The sequence below is a fragment of the Heterocephalus glaber genome, unplaced genomic scaffold, assembly GCF_053883595.1.
Source record: "Heterocephalus glaber isolate CG9 unplaced genomic scaffold, H.glaber_assembly_v1.0 deba00001600, whole genome shotgun sequence".
In the NCBI taxonomy this organism is placed as follows: domain Eukaryota; kingdom Metazoa; phylum Chordata; class Mammalia; order Rodentia; family Bathyergidae; genus Heterocephalus; species Heterocephalus glaber.
This window is the reverse complement of record NW_028258372.1, coordinates 14,735,175-14,752,081: the sequence shown is the minus strand read 5'-3', so window position 1 is coordinate 14,752,081 and position 16,907 is coordinate 14,735,175. Positions and strand designations below refer to the sequence as shown.

The 16,907-nt window shown below is 46.5% G+C and overlaps 1 protein-coding gene across 5 annotated transcripts in view; it reads left to right on the top strand.

Moving 5' to 3' along the window:
• Positions 1–16,907, top strand: part of Astn1 (astrotactin 1) — a 372,600-nt gene that overhangs the window by 252,759 nt on the left and 102,934 nt on the right. For all 5 annotated transcript variants that reach the window (XM_087194137.1, XM_087194136.1, XM_004853389.3 and 2 more), the window contains 4 exons: positions 1,202–1,470; positions 6,728–6,861; positions 10,195–10,346; positions 11,435–11,570. In XM_087194137.1, the coding sequence (XP_087050263.1) occupies positions 1,202–1,470; positions 6,728–6,861; positions 10,195–10,346; positions 11,435–11,570 (691 nt within the window). The remainder of the gene's footprint in view (positions 1–1,201; positions 1,471–6,727; positions 6,862–10,194; positions 10,347–11,434; positions 11,571–16,907) is intronic.

Sequence of the window (16,907 nt, the reverse complement as noted above, 5' to 3'; positions counted from 1 at the left end):
ACTCTGGCTCTGCTATTAAACCAAATGAAAATATTGAATCAATCATTTCCTGCATTCTGAGTCACTGAGTCTATCTTTTGCCTTTGCATGCAGGAAGAGCCGCCCATGTCAGGAGAGCTGCTGGGTAAAAATGCCTCGCTCCCATAATGACACAGACTGGGGAAGCAGCGTGTGACATGCCTCCTGATGTTTCCAAATGGGCTCCTTTTCCACAGCAAACAAGAGGAGGGTGGCAGGAGGTCCCTGGGCCCTGTAGGAGAGGACTCTTTGAAAAAGTTGATGAGTCGCATCTCACGGTCCCTTCCTGGGACCACTTAGCACATCCTTCCAGCCAGTTCACCCAGAGATCTGGCCTGTCGAGTATTGCATTGTTGGTGAGGCCGAGGAGACCAGAACGAATGTTCTGTATTTGCCAAGTGTTTTCCAGTGCTTCTCTGAGGTTTTCTCCCATTTGCCACAGCTACTGTGCCAAAGGAGCTCTAACTCTCAAGGAAGTCAGTGCTTTTGGTCAGCAGACTCCTTTAGAGTTAACAAGTTAAATGGGGAATGGCTGGGAAGAGAAATACCAAGAAGTGCTTTCTCCTGTGGGGAAAAACCATTATCCTCTGGTAGGCAGTTCCTATGTTTATCACCTAAAATACATTAAGCGTTCCTCTAAGTACCTTTTACTCATCAAACAAGAGTGCAAGTCTTTTTGAAAAAGTAAAAATTGCCACCCATCTCCAATAAATGGAGCATGAAGCTGACAATTTGTGATCTTGCTTCATGACCTAAAGACTTTGGAGTCAGAAAAAAAGTTGATTCAAATGTCAACTCTCACAATATACTAGCTGTGTGACCTTGAGGCTGCTGACCTCACTTTACTCATCCATAAAATGGGAACAATGATAGAACTCCATGTACGTCATGGTTAAAGGAGATCTTGAACCCATCTCACATTCATGGTACTGGCTCCATAAATCTTAGCTAACTCTACGATCAAAACTTTATGGCGAGGGTTGATAGATGTCAGCTACTGTGCTGTCTGCGCTATAAACACTGTCCATTCATTTATTTCACCACGGTAGTGGGAGTCCCAATGAATATCTCCTAATTTATATATGAAGAATCGGTCAGACCCCAGCACTCATGGGCCACGAGCTCATAACAATCCTTGGTGTCTTGGTTTTCTCACTACTGCTTTTTATCTTGTGTCTGGCAGGCAACTCCCCATCGGATGAGTCAGAGGAGCGGGAGAGAGACCCCAAGGTGCTGACATTCCCAGAATACATTGCAAGCCTGTCAGACTCTGGTACCAAGCGCATGGCAGCTGGAGTCCGCATGGAGTGCCAAAGCAAGGGGCGATGCCCCGCCTCCTGCCCCTTGTGTCATGTGACATCCAGCCCCGACACTCCCGCTGAGCCAGTCCTGCTGGAGGTGACCAGAGCAGCCCCCATCTATGAACTGGTGACTAACAATCAGACCCAGAGGGTAAGAGGACTAGGGCTCTTGGTCCCCCGGAGGCATCAGCCACACAGGGCTTTCCAAGTGGCCTGAGGAAGTGACAGGATGCCGCTAAGCTCCATGCTAGAATTTGGATAGGGAGACGTTTTGTTTAGCTAACCCAGAGATTTAATTTGCTTAGATTTGCATGTTTGCATATTAAGTCAAATCAGTGCATCCACAACACCCACAGTAATATAATTCGGGAGCCATAACTGAGCACTTGTGGAGTCTGAGCAAAAGAAGGCTGGAAGGAAGTTGATACATAAGAGGACAGGTTTTTGATCACCCAAATCATTGTTGGAGAGCCCTTGAGGCTCAGCTGTCTCACCTTGTTGGCATGGGAGGTGGGCCAGTTCCCTGATGATCCCCAAGCCAGCAGAGGGAGGAGAAGGAGCCCATCAAGTGCAAATCCCAGAGGAAGGGTCTGCAGCCTCAGCCCGAGGGGTTGGTTTCCTTCCCATCACTGAGTCTGAGAACAAAATGCCACAACCACATGGACCCTTCTGCCTTTTATTATGCTGCTAGGTCATGACATTTCCCAACCATTCTTCATTTTGCCTCTGCCTCTGACTTTCCCTTTCCAAAGATGTCAGGAACAAAATTAATGGACCCCAAAGGATAAGCTTGGGGGAGGGGGCAGAGGCGGTGACCTTGCCCTCCGGCCGCCTCTCGGACATTCAGATGTCAGAGTGAGTCAGCACACAGGCGACAGCAGCACCAGCACGAGGCAGCGCCTCGTGGGGGACCTCTGAGGTGTAGGCACGGCAAGAAGACAGAACAGGAGTTGCAGCAGAGGCTGCTTACCTGAGAGGTGTGCCCATCCAGGTGTGCTGATAATTGCTTTCCTTTTTCTCTTTGAAGGGACACCTGGTGTGTGACAGTTTGTTTCCTAGGTGTTGCTCAGACCAACAGGAGGGATTTGGCATGTGTGTTTCTGTTGCCTACCCACCTCTACCATGGAGATTTCCCTGAGTGTTTGAAACTATGTTTTTGCACAGGAATGAAAAGACAAATTGTTCCTGTGGCCTACACATTCCTCTTGAATCTGATAGGGCACCTGTGGGAAGAGGAGAGGAAGAACAGAGACTACTGCAGGGAGGCTTGAAAGGAAGGAAGTGGAGGGGCTTGGCCACCTAGAGACCCTACGCTGCCGAGGTTTAATCCCGCGCCAGCACCCCCCTTGCCCACCCCACTTTGTCTTCCTCAAGGCTGCTGCAGCTGATAACACAAGATTCCCATGCCACCTGTCAGGGACAGTGGCGGAGAGCTCACCACAGCAATGGCAAGAGGCTGCAGAATAGACAAGGACTTGGCGAGAGTGGAGGACTCGCTTCCCGCAGCAAAGTGAATCAGTGCACAGAGCTAAGCAGCAGCAGCCCCTTTGCTGTGTCCCTTACTTGCCCAGGCCAGCTGCCCCCTTCCTCTCTGCACCAACCATCAGAGGGAGGGCAGATGGCTTTGGACATAGGCAAGGGGGTCCTGGTTGTAGCACAGTCCCCATCGTGTGCTTTTTTTCTTACCTTTTTCCCTAAGACAGTCTATTTCTACCACCCTGTGTTCCCCAGTTTTTCCTTCTGATTTTGAGCTTTGCAGTGAAGGGGAGGTGGATGGGTGCTAAGGCGTGGCATTAGCACCTCAGCGTGTATTGTTATTTCTGCCTTCCCGAGAGGCAGGTCTCTTTGGGATCATTTTCTAACCTCTCTTGTTCTTAATCTGTAATGGTGATAAACACGTAGCCAAAACCATTTCACCAACCCAACCAACAGAAGCTCCCCTTTTCCTACCCGAAATTCATGACTTTTGTGCCTCCATTTCAGTGATTGGCACTACCTTCCATTAATTTGCCCACACTAGAGACTAGGGATGCTTCCTAGAATTTCCTTGTCATTCCCAACATCTATTCCATCACCAAGAATGACAAATATCAGTTGATCCATCCTCTTTCTATGAGACTCATGACATCCTAACCACCCACTGTGATATCAGGCTTGCATCTTATTATAGTAGCCCTCTTGCTGATCTGCCCATTAGACTACCCACAGCTATTATCTAATATGGACCCCTGACCATATTACATCAAAGTAATTTAGTGGCCGTACAGCTGGAATACATCTAGAGTTCAGAGCACATCATTACAAGGCAGTTCATGATCCAGTTGGCCTTCACTTACATGGTTAGGTTGTTATTTACTGCTCTCTACCTTATACTCTGTTTTCCAGTCACTGGGACCGATACCCTACCCCAACAACTCAAAGGGGGACAAGTTTATTTTGGCTCATGGTTTGGTGGGTTCAGTGCATGGCTGGCTGGCTCCAAGGCAGAATTGGTGTGACAGATGCATGGCAAACAATGCTGCTCACCACATGGCAGCCAGGAAGCAGAAAGAGAAAGGAGGAGTCAGGCACAAGAATACACCCTTCCATTCGGGCTTGGTGCATGCCTGTAATCACAGCACTTGGGAGGCTGAGGCAGGAGGATTGCTGTGATTTCAAGGCCAGTCTGAGCTACATAGTGAGTTCCAGGCCAGTCTGAACTACATAGCAAGACCTTGTCTAAAAAACTAAAAAAAGAATACACCCTTCCAAGTCATGCCCCCAGACCTGCCTCTTCCAGCCAGGCCTTACCTCCATAATTCAGCTGTGAACTCAAGTTTGGGTTGACCCACTGATGAGTACAGTACTCCCATGATCCAGTCACCCTCCAAAGCCCCATCTCTGAACACGTGAGACTCTCAGGGCAAATTTCAGATCTAAACCATAACATTTCTCGAGTACGATCTGTCTTTCTTCATGCACCTGGCCTTCAGACTTCCAACTGTCTGGGCCAGTGAGGACGTCCTTGCCAACATTTCTGCCATAGGCAAACTCTTACTGTTACCCCCAGTTTCAGCTCAAACATCACCCATTATCGAGGGTCCTCTCTTATTTTCCTAGTCCAACTCAGATATTTCTGCATGTAATTCCCATTCTGCACATATATTTGCCTGTTAAAACATGCAGGCCTACTGTTAGAGCTGTTTGCAGTTATTTACTCCTCTCGAGGCTGTGAGAAATGCCTTTTCTTCTACAGAATGCCTAGCAGTGGTTGGTGCACACTTGGTGCTCTGGTATGTAAATGAATGATGGTTGAATAAATGGATAAATTAATGGATACATGACCTGGGTTGAAAGTCTAGCTGCTTGCCTTAGAGAAAAACAATAAAAAACACTGGAAAGTTCTATTTCCTTTCTGGGTTTAGGATTAAATCTGATAAACGGAGATTCCCTATGCAACATGTGGCACATTTTAGGTACTAAGAAAAATATAGTTTTCCTTTCTCTTCCTTTTTGAAAAGGTTTCTTCTTGATTCTTCATCCATCATTCACAGTTAACTTTAACTCAGGATTCAGCAATTTCAAGCTGTCATGGAGTGTTGAGAAGGAAAGTTAGAAAGCTAAAGCTTTTGAAGAAGCATCATTTAAGATGTTTGTCATCATATATGTTTTTCCATACTCCTTTGGATTGAAAATCTGATCTTGTTGCTCCCAAGTTCAAAACCCTCAAATGGCTTATATTGCTCTTAAAATGTTACTCCCCCTTACACTGGCCCGAGATGCCTGTTCTAATCTCACACTACATTCCTCCCATTTGTGAAGCATCTCTTTACACCCCCCCCATCACTCTCTCCTTTTCTTTTTCTTTCTTTTTTTTTTTTTTTTTTTGGTATTGGGGATCGAACTCGGGTCCTTGTGCTTGCAAGGCAGGCAGCAGAACCACTGAGCTAAATCCCTGGCCCTCTCTCTCCTTTTCTTTACAGACAGACTCATCTGTTTCAGTGGATTTTAAAAATCAACTTATATCCAGGCGGGTTTTTTTTAATATTGTTTTTGTCTACCTGTAACACTACCTCAACTTTTGTGACCAGATAACTTTTGACCTATCCCTCAGAGCTCAGATCAAGATAGCACCTCTTCATGCAGGCCTTTCCAAATCCCTCAGTGAGATTATCCAGCCTTTTCCTTTTCCTCTGGCCGCCATGTGCATTAGTAGCACCTGACCCTTTCCTTAAGAGTCTTTGCCCCAGGTGTGATTTTTTATCTGATGTGAGATTAATGCAGACAAGGCCCCTCAGTGTTTTGTGTGCCACTGTAATGCCAAGCACAAGAAAGGGTCCCTTGTTAGGTTCCTAGCAAATAACTGTTGATTAAAGACTCTACCAGGCAGTGGTCATTATTTCTGTTTTTATTCTACCTCGCTCGAAGAACGTTTGTTTTCCTAGTGCTCCTCTTAATTTGAATTTGATTTATTCAGATGAGGCACCTAGTGAACACCTCACTGGTGGACACCTTAATTGAGTACACAGGAAAGAGCCTGAAATGCCAGGTGAGATATGTTGAATTTAGGTCCTGGAACTCCCTGTCCAGTATTTGTCATCCTGAGAAAGTTACCTGACTTCTTTAAATCTTGGAGTGCTTCACTGGAAAATCATTATAGCACTATATCAGTGTTAGCATCTGAAAGGGAATTATAGATTATAAAGCTCTATACAAATTATATACTCAGGAATTAGATCTTGCTTCCTACAGGCTTTCAGTCTGGGGAGGAGAGTGGGTATGGACCTTTATTTCAACAATCCTCACCTAAGATGGTCTATGCCAGTGGTGGCAGATCTATGGCATATATGTTACTGTATTGTTCAAGACAAAAGATATTAAGGTAGAGTTCTTGTTTTCTAAACTAAAACCTCGGTATTCAGGTTTAATTGCAGTGTTAGAACTTTGTGATAAGTAAGTGGGTTTTGAGTTGCAGTTTGGTCTGGGTCTCTAAAAGATTTGCTATCACTGGTCATGCTAAGCTCTGAATGTATAGAACATAGGATGCTGGCTTTGGGTTCAGATATTTGGAATTTTGTAGAATGACCTATTTCCTTTGTCCTCCTCCCTCCCTCCCATTCTTGTTTCCAAGGATGTGGTGTGACAGAGGGCAGTTTGAGGGAGAGAGACAATGGAATATGGCTGTTTCCAAGGTGATAACCATGAACTATTATGCTGGAAGAAAAGGGACAGCCCAGAAGTTGTACAGGGCTTAGGAACCCCAGAAACCATCTCCTGGGGTAACACTTTTAGACCAAAAAGTAGTGACCCATTGATGCAACCTTCTCTCCGGAAGTAATGGAGGGCCATGCAGAACCTGGTCAGTCATTGTTTCTGATGACCCGGCCTTGGCTTCCACACACTCACTCACTCTTTGCTCTGTCATGCAGCTCTTGCAGGAGGCCACCATGAGCTCCCTCTGGTGCTCAGGGACTGGAGATGTCATTGAGGACTGGTGTCGATGCGACTCCACCGCTTTTGGAGCTGATGGACTCCCCACCTGTGCACCTCTGCCACAGCCTGTGTACGGCTCCCTTTCTCTGCCTCTCTTTTGCATGTCTGCCTCAGCAGCATCACCCCGCGCCCCCCCCCCCGCCTCCCAAAAAGTAAGGTCTACTGTTTGCCAAGCAATAAACTGAGGATTCGGGATCAGAAATCAGAACATGGCACAGTGCCTGCTTTCAGGGACCTTTCTATCTACTAGGGGAGGCAGGACACAAATTGTAGAAAAGAAATAGTGTGACAGGTGTTATAAATGTTTATGAAAAGTGAGAAGAGGGATTGTTTGGGTCTGAATGTGGGCAGTGGTGAAGGCTTCATGAAGAAGATGGCACATGCACTTCTCCTTGAAGGTGCAAAAAGCAAGACATCGGAGCTGGAGGATAACTGGTAACATTGCCATGGTGATGAAGTTGGAGAACTATAGTGAAGTATTAACTGCACCAACAGTACTGCCACCTACTGGACACTTACTGGGTAGCAGGCACTGTGTGGAATAGTTCGGTACTGTTATCCCCCATCCAGTCAATAGACACGGAACGGGTGCAAATGGATTGAATAATTTTTCCAAGGTGACAGAGCAGGAAGCAGGGCTGGGGTTGTGAGATAAGTTCTCAGCCATTATAATATGGAAAGTGTAAAACTGAGCATGGTTTGGGGTAGAATCAACAAGTTCTGGGGCTGATTGACCATGGGGATGATAAGCAACTAGAAGCTGAGAACGGACTTCAGACTTATTACCTGGGTGCCTGGGAAGAGGAATTGAGGAAGGAAGCACAAAAGTCATGCAGACATGAAGGGAGACCAGTTCCACGGGGACTTACCTGGGAGTTATGTTGCATAACTCTGCAGTTGATCAGTGGGCAGAGAGAAAGATGGCATTTTGTGAAAAAGTAAACACTAGAGTAAGATGATTTCAGTCAATTCTGAATAAATGGGAGATGACAGAAATGTAGCTATGAGAGAGGATGCCCAAGAACAAGAACAAGAGGTGCAGCTCAGAGGGCTAGGGTGAGCACTAGGGCATGTATGCATTTGAGGCATGAAGAGGATGAAGTACTGCAGAGGTGCCTAGGAAATGAGCACATCCAGTTTTCTCCTCCTCAAAGGAAAGCTAAACAGAACTTGTCAAGCTGAGGGCCCAGGGCCCAAGGCAGAAACTCAGCTTGGCTTCTAACGTAGTACCTACCTGGGAATTAAGCCACGGGTATAGTGTGTCCACAGAAGCGTACTGGCAGGACAGACTGGTAGAGCATGAGCCCATGGGCTGGTAAGCAAAGAAAGCCCAAAGCAAAAGTCCTTTAACTTGGTAGAAAGGGAGCCAACTAGAAGAACCTGGTGATTCAGCGGGTCAGAAAGTTACCTTTGAAAGGTAACACCGCAACCACTGAACAGCTATTAGATGGACACAAAGTTCAGCCTCTTTGTCCCAAGGCTGATTTCATGTCTACCCTGTATTTATTAAATGTCATAGCTGAAGAAAAACTGAGGCTAAGGTGTCCTAAACAGGAATTGTCTATTAAGGACTTCACTTTTTTTTGCAGGGGGGCAATTCTGATTACTTCTTTCAGTAACAGAACTTAGATTCTTGCATTTTAATTGGTAGTTGGAAATAGAAATACAATCTAATTTTACACAAGTCCATGTAAATCACACACACACTTTTATTTCTCAGTAGGGTCTGGTCTTGGTCCTTATTTTCACAGAATTTGAGTTCTCAGAAGGCTTAGTTACTTACTTAAGCTTCCTAATGCTTTTTCTTCAAAATAGCATTCTGCATATGACTCTAATTAATGAATTTGTCAATATCCGCACTGTTTTGGATCTATTCCATCTTAATGTCATATGAAAACTATGCACTTCTTCGTAGTAGTAGCCACGAACAGAAGAACATGTGCTTTTTATTATTTCCCTACTAGCTGAATGCCTTATTATTTCTTCCATGGCACTGAATGATTTCTTGTTGAAGTTCTTATCATAAGTATAATGGTTGAGGGCCAGGGATTTAGCTCAGTGCTACCTCGCCTGCCTAGTAAGCACAAGATCCTGAGTTCAATCCCCGGTACCACAAAACAAAACACAAAAACAAAAAAACAAGTATAATTGGTGTGGTTCTGGGACTGGGGTGGGCTGTGCACCACAGCATTCTTACCATCCAGTAATCCTTACAAGTACTAGGCACTTCATAAACATTTGTTGAATTAAAATTAAACATTGCAGATGGTCTGAGGCAATCCTTCCATAGTGTCTTGCCCAGGGATCCTGGATACCAGCGAGAGGCACCTGTGAGCTCAGTGGAGAGGGGCGGACCCAGGATGGTGCATGGTTGTGAGATGCAGGAGCCAAGAAATACTTGTAAGGGAGGGAGGCTGGGGATCAGGAACTGGGAATCCAGTTCCAGGAACTTCCCAATCCAGTGGTCCAGGAAGAAACAGGGAATTGGAAGCAAGGGGGAAACCTGAGCCACACACAAGAAGTCAGAACACAGCAATGAATTGAAACCACTTGGACAATTGGGAGATGAACTCCAGTGAATGTCAACAATAATTACCGAGTCTGTACGAGGCAGAGAGGTATGAGACAGCAAGGCGAGACTGTAGTCAAGATGGACAGCTTGTCAAGAATGAAGAGATTATGAATTGGGAAGAACAAGCAGAGACTGGAATCAGGAACCAGGATATTCATAGAAACCCAAGAGAAAAGACAGAAATTGAAATTAGAACCTGGGAAAACAGGCACAAGACATCACTTCAAGGAGAACATGACCTGTGGCCAACTTTCTGCTGCCCAGTGAAGCCCCCAGCAGACCTTACTTCCAAAGCAAGCCTGTTCCAAGGCCCAGCCCTCAGAAGGCATGGGCAGGAAGCTGTGTTAGTTTCCACAGCAAGAGGGAAAGTGGTGATGTGCAGGGCAGATCCCAGTAATGCTTTCTCTGGAACCTAAGCTTACTGTGGCCTTACTAATGCAAGGTTCTCTTGAACACCACTTCAGTGGGTCTTCATATGGGCATTGTCCACACATTCTCTTGATATTTCTTAAGAGAAAATCCAAAAATGATAATATCTTCAAGCTATATAAAGTGTATCTTCAAAACCTTATCACCTGACCATGTAACATGCAAACATTCATTCATCTTTACTTATATAAATATTTGTTTACTTACAAATAATGTATAACAGGCACTTATGTATCTAAAACCTAGAACTCACCAGTTACTACCTACTGAACAAACAGGCCCGTGGAAAGATTATCTTAGTAGTTTGTTTAGAAGCGTTTGCAATGTAACAGTGGGGAAGATGGCAGGTGACCAATGAGATCTCCAGGTCCTCATTTCATATCTCTTCCTTTCTGGACTCAGGCTGAGACTCTCCACGGTTCATGAGCCCAGCAGCACCCTTGTGGTCCTGGAGTGGGAGCACTCAGAGCCGCCAATTGGGGTACAGATTGTAGATTACCTCATCCGTCAAGAGAAGGTCACCGACAGGATGGACCACTCCAAAGTGGAGACAGGTGAGTGTGACCCACTTCCTGGGCTCTTCTTGATCCATAGTAGCAGAAAGAAAAGAAAAGAAAAATTCCCTGCCTGGGTGCTTTGCCCCAGGCCTCCAGGATCCCACAGCAAGAAGGAAGGAGCAGGGGAGGAAGCAGCTGCTGTCTCTTCCAAGCAGCAGCCATCTTATGTGTCTAAGAGTTTTTGCATGGTGAGCCTCTGACAAAACCTTGTTTTGATTTTTGCTTTTCTTTTTGTTTAGAAAAGAGGTGTCCATGTCACTGCCTCTAGGCACACTCACAAAGCAACAACAGTACATTACACTAGTTACCCTAGCCCACAATTAGGAAACAATTCTCTGCTAACCACTGCCATGAATACAGAAAAAAAAATGCCTTTGCTAATAACCCCCTCTAAGCAAAAGCATGTGCAAACAGATGCGCTTGCTCCATGTCTTGTCCTAAAGCAAACAGCTTTTGTCAGGTCCAGCTAGGAAAGGGAAGTTTTAAAGGAGCAGAAACACACCGTGAAAAGTATTCCATGGTTTATTATTTTATAGTCTACATGCAGGGAAAAGTCAACATAAATCATGTCTAAAACTTACATGGAAGATGTGATCCCGGCAGGACGGTGATGTCTGCAGTCTACTTCAGGGTAAATAGCCTCTGGGGCGCAGAGACACATGCAGCTGTCATTGGGCCTGAAAGATGTCTACTACTTCTTTTGAGCCTCTTCCCAGTGTGCAAAGACACGGGGAAGAGCCCAGTATGCAGTGACTGTGAAGTATGGCAGTGCTAAGTATGCTAAGTATGGCAGCGACTGGACCACAATAGTTGTTCTCCGTCCATACCAGGAGCATTTCATGAAAGAGTTCACAGACGTGGTATGTGTATCTTGCCTTAGTTGTTTCTGAACTAACACTAGAGAATGGCTTTAAATTGATTGGTTAAATATGAAACAGCAAGAAAACACCATTCCTTCCAGGTATCCTTGCTTTAGTAGGAATTTTAAAAGACTGGCAACCAAGCAGTTGGAATGCATTCTCATGGAGTTCTTGCTTGGCTGGCACTCTTTCTCACCCCTTTCCCACTCCTTCTCCTCTGGGCAGAAACGGTACTGAGCTTTGTGGATGACATCATCTCTGGAGCTAAGTCCCCTTGTGCCATGCCATCTCAGGTGCCAGACAAACAGCTCACCACCATCTCCCTCATCGTAAGATGCCTGGAACCCGACACCATTTACATGTGAGTAGCACTCGCCTGCTTGATGATTTCTTAACCTGAAAAACCCAAGGCTCATGCTTCCCTTTTCCTATTTGAGTTTCTGTAGAGAGTTGGCAAAAGATATCCTCCCTGAAGTCTTAACCCATTGGCATTATAAAGAACCTTCTTGAGGGCTTAGGCATTCAAGTGGGTGGAATTGAAACATGACAGCCCTGTCCCTCAAAGATTTGCAACATGCAAGCAAAATGTATAAACAATGAATTTTAATATAAGACAGAATAAATGTTAGAAGTGCAAGGAATGTGTTGAAGGAAAGAAAAAAAAAGAAAGGACTAATTTTAAGTGGAGCGGATGTCTTCTGAACTGAGTTGTGTAAAATGCCAAATGCTAGAGTAATGTTGGAACAGGCATGTTAGATTCTGGAACAACAAGAGCAAAGGTGAGGAGGCTAGAAGGCAAGTAGGGCTGAAGCAATGGGTGGTAAAAGGCAGTGGAAGAAAATGAGAGGGAGAATGGAGTGAATGCTGATTGTCAGTGGGGACTCTGATTGTTTTTTTGAGGAAATACCTTTTGCGAAGACCGAGAACTGTGCTTTATAGAGTTAGCTCCAACAGTACTGAAATAATTTATTGAGCTTAGAACTGGTCAGCATTTTTCTTCAAAGAAAATACAGTGAATTATATCATGGCACTTGGAACAGCCCCATCCTCTGATCTCTTCCCCATCTCTTTCTCTGCTCTGGGAACAATAGTAAAATACTTGTGAAGCATACGCCAAAGCAAGAGAGATAGTGTTAGAATCTAAGTCATGGAAAAATCTGAGGGTGAAGGCAGAATACAGAGTGATGCAGTTCTGGGGCCTTTTGACCCCATCAGTATGAAAAACATTTAACAGTTTACAGATGAGGTCACGGGAATAGCGTCAAGGTTTCCAGAATAAATCATTTCCATTTCCACAGTCAGAGAGTTCAAAGATGAAAAGCACTAGAATTTTGAGTGGCATTGATTGCGATGAACTTAGATGTTCTGGCTCAGTATCTTCAATACAGGAGTGAGAGCTCTAAGTAGAGCCTGTGCATGACAGACTGAAACACATTGAGACGAGTGCCATTCTAGAGGCCCGGAAGGGCATGTGTGGACGTAGAGGGTAAAGGAAGATCAGTGAGTGTGGTTTTCTCTGTGGGTGCTAACCCCACCGTCCTCGTGGACTCTCTTGATGTTAGGCAGCCGTGGCCCTTCTTGGGAGGGGGACGATGGAAGGAACAGGATTTGGGAATGCAGCTTACCAACCTGATCTAAAACATCTCAAACTCAGTTAAACTTGTATTCTGTTTATAATGAGGCCTCAGCGATTTCTGTCACTGTTACAGGAGTCAATTAGGAATTTCAAAATTCAGTGAGCACGAGATTGGCACAGTTCCTTTAGGAGTGCTTATTGGTCCCAATCAGGCTTAGTTTCTTGATCAAAGATTTCAGATCAATACCTTCTCCCACTCCTGCTCTCCCTAGTGATGTTCTGGTACTCCCCTCCAGTGTGCTGTGAAACAGAAACTTTCTACCAGTGTTGATTTTTGAAGTTGTGAGGCCTGGGACTAAGGAAGAAACAGCCAATGTCCACCAGGTGGCACTGCAGATCACAGGGAGAGGGTGATGTGGGCGGCCGAATGGCTCCCTTCTGTGGAGGGTCCGGGCAAGCCTGTGCTTCAATCCCTGACACAGTGACGAAATCTGGAATTAAGAGTTGAGAATGAATGGGCCCCAAACTCAGTTTTGTTCCTAAGCACCAAATAACTGTTAAGTCCCTTAAACTTTGGAACAGAGTTTTCTAATCACTTATGGAGATCTGTCTCTGTGGTATTCTTTATTATGTCTGAAAATCCTGGCCCACCCTGGGTGATTGGACTTACTGCTCCTCACTGGTGGTCAGGCAGGTAAAGGTAAATTTCAGCTAGCTTCCTTTGTCTCTGCTGTATTTAATTTATTTTTAAAGAACATTATTTTGAGAAGGGTCCATAATACAAACACTGTAAAGGACCCCTCACTGAAAGGGATCTTACAGTGTGTCTGGTCCAAACTCTTCATTTCCAGTGGCCTTCTAGCCCACTGTCTCTCTCTCACAACCCCTGCTCCCAAGGGAGCCCATACCTTTCTGGGAATGTGACAGCAGACATAACTCAGAAGATGGTAGCCGAGTCAGAGGGACGGGCAGAAAGCACCAGGGTCGGAAGGGGAAAGCAGGAAAGTAGCAGGCAGCGCAGCCAGCCCTGGGCAGCAGGAGCCTCGCAACCCTCCATGCACACTGAGTCCCAGGCCTTTAAGACCTGGCCCTGGAGCCAAGCCATGCTGCACAGACTCACGAACGCACACACCCCCTGGTCGGTCAGTGTCATCACCACGTCTCTAACTACGCACTGAGCTGTCCCAGCCAAGCGGCAGTGGCAGGAGCCCAGAAATTTTGGACGAAGCAGTGAAAGTACTTACATGTGAGCCCTCTGGATTGCAAGCCGTACTTACCTCTTCTGTCCAGTAACTCCAGCTGACTCTCTCACTGTCCTGCTAGTGTTTAATGGCAGGAACGATAATACTGACAATAAACAGAGAAGCCCTTCCTGGATCCTACACATGAAACTGTGTAACGTAATCCCTGTCCCTAACTAACCAAATAACTGGTGCTCTCTCCATGTCCTTGAGGGACCGAGGGAGCTGGGGCAGCTGAGGATAGACCTTGGGTCAAGCTCTTTCTCTACCCTCCATCAGCATTTCCTTTCCTAATATCTGCTTCATATTAAAATATGCTAATAAAAATAGTTTAGAGCTTAGAATCTAAGTTTTACACTAGTTGCCTTTTGGAGTAATATGAGAATTTAATGTATGTGCAAACACCTTTGTCCTAGCTCAGGATCTGAGACAGTTTGGCTTGAACTTATAGCAAGACAAGCTCCGAAGCAGAGCTGTCCCGGGGGAGCGGGACAGGCTGGAGGATGAGTTGGAATTAACTCCACCTAGCAGCCAGTTTGGTACCTGAGATTTAAGGCACTTCTCATCATGGTGCCGGAAAACTACTTGAAATTGAGGCTCCGTGATTAACTGATGGTGGGCTGCACTAGTTGGCTGAGGTCAGCCATAATGGACTAGGGCGGGTACCTTCACTGCACTGGCAGGTGGCAATCATGCTATCAGTGAGCAGACAGACTGTGGCCCTATCTGAAATTCCAGAGCCATGCTCAGGGCCCTAGGAGGTGGACAGGGGAAGACAAAACAAGACCAGACCTACAGGAAATGACCAGGAGGCAAGCAGACCTCTGCTAAAGAGCCCAGGACTCAGACACAGTGGAGAGGGCAATGGTGATGGCAGCAGGAGTGCTGACTGTGAGCACTGAGGCTCAGGGCCAGCCCTCCAGCATCATCTTGGGGAGAACAGGGCTTCATATCTCCCAGCTCTGATGAAAACAGCTGCTGGACCGGGATCAGTGTGGAGTCTGCAGTAAAGCTCAACCTCCCACTTCTGGCAGGCAGTCGACTTCGAACACACAAGGGCCCCAGATCACGATCTGCCTGAGGAGAAAGGGGCTCACTCGGGCCCCCACAGGACAGCCCTACCGAAATGTGTACCACACTAAGTCCTTGGGGTTTCTGACTTTCTACACTGTGGAACTGTAGCAGACAAGATAGAAAGCAGAGCTCCCCCGGGGGAGTGGGGCAAGCGTGGGGGTGAGTTGGGAGTTGATCCCATCCCAAGTTCTTGTAGGAGACACAGAGAACTTGTTCAATACGGGGATCCCAAACCATGAAGTGCAAGTCTTCAGTCTACCTCATCCCTGAAGACTGTAGCTAAGGGTGTCTGGGGTGAGGAGGCAGGGAGGAGAATCGGTACCTGCTCCAAGACTGCACCGAGGGACTAAACGGAAGTGGGGATGGACGCAGGTCCCATCAGATAGACACCCAGATAGACACCCAGATAGACACCCTCAGAGTTTGGTGGCCTCGGCCATGGTTTTAGAAATAGGATCAAGAAGTTGAAGTATGTAGAGCCAAAGGAGAGGAAATGCCGTGGCTGCCAGTGCTAGGGGTGGAGGCAGCCCAGTGCTGCCCTTGAACGCTGTGTGGGTCTGCTGCCAAGGGGAGAGAAACGGCAAGAAGGAAAGGGTGGCAGGACCCTGGCTTCAGGTCAGGGTTAGGGTGGGGCTTAGTCCTAGGTAAGACTGTCGATGAGATCTCATGAGCAGGAGGTGAGGCAGAGGCCAGTGGAGCGGACGGAGCTCCCATGTGCACACAGGAGAGGAAGCCGAGCCCTCGGTCCTGGTCGGCAGGGAGGGTGGGGAGTCCCGCGGGGATCCCCCAGCTGTGCCCTGGGCAGCCACGTCCTGGGCCTTGGCGGGTCGTCACACTCCCGGCCCCGGCCTTCCAGGGCTGCAGCCTGCCTTCGTGAGTCCCTCTGATGCCCGTGGGGGTTTGGCAAGGCAGAGGAAGGAGCGACGATTCCTCCAGGCTCACAGGTTCTCACTCTGACCGTCTTCTGGGTTTCTTTGCTGGGAATGGTGGCCAAGAGGTGGTCTTTTCTCTGCTGAAAGGAACACATTTTTAAAATTTAATTTTCTTGGTACATTTTAGGTGTACAATGTAATGACATTCATCATTGGAAATCTGCCCCTTTACATAGTCTCTCTTGGTTCTTATTTTCCCCCTTCCCCTACCCTCCCTTCAACCCCTCCATCCCTCCCTATTTACAAAGACTTTATTTCCCTTTTTTCATTTTTCCATGTTAATTCCATTCCCTTCTTTCCTTTCTCCTAGCCCTCCCACTTCCCCTGGCCCCAGGAACACATATTTCTTGGAAAAGTCATTAATTCCTTTCCCTTTCTTTCTGTCTCACCAGTCCTACACTTTCTGGCCTGGCTGACATCTACCTGGGCCACTCCATCTTGAGATATCTCTCTTCATTTTGCTTGTACCTCTCCCAGAAATTCTGTTTGCCAATCTATGCAGCCTTCTGGTGGCAACACACACACACACACACACACACACACACACACACACGAAAAAAAAAAGGGAAGGGACAAAGAAAGCAGTGTTGTATGATTTCCTTTACACTGGCCGGGTTACCTATCAGAGGCCCTGGGCAGACACTGGTGCTTGTTTTTATGGTGATGTTCAAATTCCCCTCTGAGTAGCGGATCCTAGCATTTCTCTTTCATCTCTAACCAGCTCCATCACCCAAAGGGTGATTCCAAAATTCCAAGAGGAATTTTTCCCAAGGAGGAAATTTTCCCTTTGGCCTTTGGTAGCTAGGCCTACATCTTCTCCTTGGGATTTCCTGGGCGCTGCATGTTAAGTTGCTGGAGGATCATAGCATTTCCTG